At 38.0% G+C, this 5,697-nt stretch overlaps 1 protein-coding gene across 2 annotated transcripts in view; it reads left to right on the forward strand.

The window, feature by feature from the left end:
* The window catches only part of ctdspla (CTD (carboxy-terminal domain, RNA polymerase II, polypeptide A) small phosphatase-like a), a 28,814-nt gene extending 23,970 nt beyond the window's left edge, over positions 1-4,844 (forward strand). For both annotated transcript variants that reach the window (XM_067486093.1, XM_067486094.1), the window contains 4 exons: positions 1,180-1,236; positions 2,815-2,907; positions 2,986-3,171; positions 3,677-4,844. In XM_067486093.1, coding sequence (XP_067342194.1) covers positions 1,180-1,236; positions 2,815-2,907; positions 2,986-3,171; positions 3,677-3,802 — 462 coding nt within the window. In that variant the 3' untranslated portion in view covers positions 3,803-4,844. The remainder of the gene's footprint in view (positions 1-1,179; positions 1,237-2,814; positions 2,908-2,985; positions 3,172-3,676) is intronic.
* Positions 4,845-5,697: the final 853 nt, after the last annotated feature.

Here is a 5,697-nt window from a genome sequence, read left to right on the forward strand (position 1 = left end):
GCATAGCATAAATTTTATAAAAGTATGAAGTGTTCGACAACTGTACTTAATTTTACTCCATTGTCATTCATTATTTGTTTATGCAAACAAGCCTCCACTTATTAGTGCTCACAAGAGGAATTGTTAACAATTACAGTGTTGGTAACCACATTGTAGTGCGTTGTAAAGTGCAGAGGATGAAACCAAAATGCATTCTAGTTAGTTAAAGATTGTGTGTGTGTGTCTGTGTGTGTTGAAAGTGATTAGCTTTTACAACACAAAAAGGGCAGTAATTATTTATGCTCATAAAGTATGAAAAACCACCCATATTTATATACAATCCAAAAGCAGATAAACACCCAAAAACCACAGTGAGTAGTTCTTCAAAGGTGTCAACATCTGATTTTATCACTTTTTTATCAGAATTTATTTTCTTTTTATGTTTTGGGGAGAGGAAGAAGTTATCATAAACAGGCGTAAACAAGTTATGACTGGTACTGTAGGCTGCATTCTAGGGTACAAGATTATCTTTAGTAGACATCAATTTACCAAAATACATAAATAGATTTCTACATATTTATCAATTATCAGTTCAACTGATAAAATGTTACTTCTTAATAATTCTGTTTTCTTTCTAAAACAAATTCTAGAAACCGGTGACATAATGGAAGAGCTCTCGTCGTGCTTCTGGAAACGCAGAGAAACATTTTTCTTCCTTTCTCTGTCACCTATTTCTCTTTCTCTACCTTTCCAAAACGACACCGCTATGCCACCTACCTGTTCCTTTCATCCTCATCTTTATGCCCTCCACTTGTCTTCCACCCACACATCTTTGGCATCTATCTTCCTCTAGCTGCTGCACCTCTCCTCTCCCCTTTCATGCTTTTAAAGATGACACTAGTCACGCTGAAAAAACAGCGACACTCCGTCTACTCGCACTCTTGTATAGCTCCAAGGTTTCTCCCCAGAGTCTCAGTCCTGGTTTTTATTTAACACTGAGACACAGGGCCGGTAGAACCTTGTTATAGTCAAAGCTTCCCTCTTTTTCCTCGAGCACCTACAGGAGTATTTACTTCTCTGCATGTTTTTAACCAAAAATGTTGCCATTGAGGCTAAGCTGCCGCCTTATTAGATCTTGCTGGTTTGAGCAAAGCTTAGTGCTAATTTTGACTCCTTTCTCTGTTTTGCATATTCCTACAGCCCATCAGCAATGCAGACTTCATCGTTCCAGTGGAGATTGATGGGACTGTTCATCAGGTAATATTCCCCTGAAATGGAGCATTTTCAGAAGTGAACTTGAACAAAATATGTATTAATTTATAAAGCCGCCCATGTCACTTCTTTCTGTCATTATTCTCTACAGTTTTGCAGCTATGTCAAATTGGGACAAACACCCCTTTCTGAATTTAATGCTTTCTGTTTTACTCTTTGTTTCTCTGGAGTCTTTTCACACTTTAAAGATAGATGAGCTCTGACAAGACTGTGTCACCGGGAAAACAAATGTCACAAGGTGTCTAAAAGATGCTGTTGAGTATGCAGCAGAAGAGATGCTTCACTGCATAGAAATGTGTGCGTTTGTGGTAGAAAGAAATGATGACGGGAAGTCAGAAACCGAGGACACTATGACAAGAGACAGCGTGCTTATGTTTGTCCAATATACTGATGTTAAAGGATTTCTTTCTGTGTCCTGTTTGAAGCAGAAGAAGCCACATTGTAGCTGTAACCTGGTTCAAGTAATCCAGGATAGGCTTTCTGCATTTGCTTTGGCCTATGCTTGATTACTTGCACTTGGGGTCAGCAACTAAGCCTCGGGGAGCTACTGAAGAGGACGAAGAGAAAATGAACGACAAATTTGATCGTAAAGCAGTTATAGGGTTTTAAATAAGATGCCAAAAATTAAATGTTAATCTCTATTAATATAACACATTCATTTTAAATAGGGTGGCCAAAACATTACAACCACCTCTTCTTATGATGCACTCCAGTACGACTCCACTGCCCATGATGACCTCAATAATAAACTGAGAGTAGAATTATCACATTTCAGACCGTTTCAACCTAAAAACGTGAAATTATAATATTGTAAAAGTAGAATTAATGGCAGAGCTGCTGTATTGGATTGCATTAAATTGTACAGGTGGTTATAATGTTTTGCCTGATCGTTGTAGTTGTGTTGCACATTTTCTTCTTCAGGTTACCCAGGAAATTAACAAGGTTGGATATGGATTCCCTTCAAAATGTATGTTTGCCTCAAATAAAAAAATCTGTTGCAAAGTATATTAGAGTTCTAAAGGTATCAAAGATGACAGCTCATTACAGAGAAAAAGTAAAATCTGTGATGTGTCTTGTAAAACCGGCTGACAGAAACCTTAGAACCAATAAATAACACAGAACAACATAGATGGGAAAAAGGTGCAACATCAAACATTTACTCCAAGTAACTTATCATCACGGTTTACTACATTGTTATTAACCTTTCTAATGTATCATATATTAAAAAAAACATCATAATCAACTATTTGATGAATTCTTTACAGCCTCTCTCCTCATTAAGGAAACGTGTGGTTCATCCAGACTTTGATCTATAACAGAAAAGAAGTCACAACCAAACACAATTGCTTTTTTGTTCAGTTTTTTTGCTCAAAGGAACCATAATTAGTTTTACTCTTGAATTACTTACAAGGTAGAGCTTGCGATTAAGAATCAGTTAAACAGCACACACTCTGATACCATAATAGAATCTGACAGTCGAGTACGATAATTAATAACTGTTTTGTCATTTTCTCATTTTCTCATCAACCCTCACAAAACCCTGTTTTTGTGACTTTGTTTCAGGTGTATGTGCTGAAGAGGCCCCACGTGGATGAGTTCCTCCAGAAGATGGGGGAGCTTTTTGAATGTGTCCTCTTCACAGCAAGCTTAGCCAAGGTTGGATCACACACCCTAACACTAACACGACAGTCACAGTAATGCTGCTTTATCAGCCTGGTGCGTCTCTGGTTTCAGTATGCGGACCCTGTGGCAGACCTGCTGGACCAGTGGGGGGTGTTTCGCGCCCGGTTATTCAGGGAATCATGTGTTTTCCACAGAGGAAACTACGTCAAAGACCTCAGCCGACTGGGCCGAGAGCTCAGTAAAGTTATCATCATAGACAACTCACCTGCCTCCTATATCTTCCACCCTGAGAATGCAGTAAGTCATTAATGATATTAATATTAATTACTGTGATTCTGACCCAAAATGATCCTTTGATAAACCCAGAGAGTCATTTTTTGGTGTCCTAAGGATCTTTATGTTTGAGTTGCAGAGAGATGTTCAGAATTGAGTTTGTAAAATAGAAATGAGGGCTGCGCCCAAATTCCTGACTAAATCAAAGTTGCACAATACGCTTGAAGAATGGAGATAAGTTAAAGTTAATAATGATGTAGATGATTATATCTGTGAGGCGTTGTTCTGATCTGCATTGTTTTTGAGCCAGAGGCACTGTTCCCCATTTTATGAGATTTCTTTGCTCTGTGGAGAAGCTGCTCAGTGGAGCGGCTGCCACTCGTCCTGTCTTTCATGTATTTAATTATTTATACAAAACTCTCACCAGCTCTTCACCTACATTGCTACACTTTAACATCGACTTTAATCTGAATTTCCCCCCTTGATCAAAGAAATTCTCCCTTTCTCTCTCTATTACTTCTCTCCACAGGTCCCAGTGCAGTCCTGGTTTGACGACATGACGGACACGGAACTGCTGGACCTGATTCCTCTATTTGAGGGTCTCAGTAAGGAGGGGGACGTTTATAGTCTGTTACAAAGCCTGAGGAACAGGTAGCAGATGGAGGTTCCAGCTGGTTCTTCCTGCCTCGGCCCTGCTGCACAGAGGCCTCTCACTGTTGTCACGGCCCTGCAGCCCGGTTTCCGTCCTCCAACCGGCTCTGGGAGTCCCACTGAGGATGGCAGTTGGAGGACTTCAGGCAAATTATCTGGTTACAATAAAATCTGGAGAAAACATCTTTACGGATCTCTGGGTTTTTGGACTCTTTGTACAGGTCTCCTACTGACAAAAGATTATATTACTGTACATGTACATACTATATGTTTCTAAGAGCAAGACACACATAAAGTAATTTTTCTATCAGAGAGAGGAGGTTTTACTATTCTATCAAGTAATATTTTAGTCACCAAAAAAAAATCGAATACACCGAATGAAGAGTTCTTTTCTTTTTTTCTGAGAATGGATGACCTTTTGGTTTTTGTGTTGAGCTGTGCTATGCAGGCTGTTGTTTCTGGTCTAACCTTTCGTTCAAACAACTGTGATTTATCTTCTCTTACAGAATGAAGTGCCTTCATTACTGTGCTGATTTTGTTGTAGGGTTTATGGGGTGCGTATTTTTATGCTGCATATTTACTCAGATGTCTAGAAGAATAAGAACTAAATCTTTAAATTGAAGTGAAAAATGAGACTTTGTTAATTAGAATTCAGAAGACTGGAAAGAATAACGCCTATAATCTATAAAACTAGTTCGTTAGAACTGAATGCATTTATGCTTTTGAGTTCTGTGACAGCGAATTGTTAAATGTACCGATGATTTTTACAATTCAGTGTAATTTGTGGCGGAATAACATTTGATTCCTGACAGTGACTGTAAATTAATGATCCTTTAAGACATTAAAACCCCACTTGAAATGAAAGTGAAAAAGAAACCTTTGTGATAACATTACCGTCCACCAATAAATGTTTTGCGGAAAATATAATGATTAGCTTAGAGTATAGGAAGTTCTATTTATAAGGGAAAAGATGGTTGGCTGCATTGTAAAGAATGCTGTTAAAATCGTACTGTACAACATAATTAAAGTTGCAAGTTTGCACACTGTCAGTTTCTCATGGTGAAATCATTTTAGTAGATTTAAAGCGGCTATACATTTATATTAATATGAAATGACTGTATATTTGAGAAGAGTTGCCTTGCAGTGAAAAACCTACGCAGAATTTTACAGGCCCCTGCTGTTGCCCTCGGCTCTACTGAGCATTTGAGCTTTTTTAGTGGCTTGGTTTTCTTCTGCAGCTTTACGATTTCATCACTTTTATTTCCTTGGCAGGTGCTGTTTCAGCAAAAAAAGGCTGGCCAGCAAAGTCAACAAGTGGGCACACCGGACCATTTAGCAGCTTTCCTTTTTTTTTTGGCTGAGACCAAATCAGAGTGACTATTGTTAAGATAGTTAAGAATATGTCCATGATGTTTTGGCCAAAACATCTTTTAATTTTAGGTTTTATCTAATTTTGTTGGGTATTTGAAAATTTTAGCGTGCTCTTTGATACATGTACGTTATAATTTTTCTTAAAGATGTCATAAATTGAAGTATCTACAATTCAAACTTATCAACTTCTCGTGTGATATAACCAAACCAAGCAACATAAACTGATTATTGTGTCAGTGGAAGATGTCCAAATACATTTTATTTCAGCAGTTAATGCCACAAAAACCTTGCTCTCACTTGGAAATCCCTTCAAAACTATGTTTGAATTGTATTGCAATTTAGTACATTGTGGTTTATTGTAAACTGTATTTAAGCACTACTGAAAACAGGACACAACTAAATACCTCAACAAATACACAGGCTCCACTGTCAGTAGAGTTCTGCAAGTGCAGTACTTTGCATATAAACTGGTTAATGTGCAACCACCTCATGTGATATCTTGATGTGGACATTTAGCTTCTGCTTACG

The sequence above is a fragment of the Channa argus genome, chromosome 19, assembly GCF_033026475.1.
Source record: "Channa argus isolate prfri chromosome 19, Channa argus male v1.0, whole genome shotgun sequence".
Lineage (NCBI taxonomy): Eukaryota > Metazoa > Chordata > Actinopteri > Anabantiformes > Channidae > Channa > Channa argus.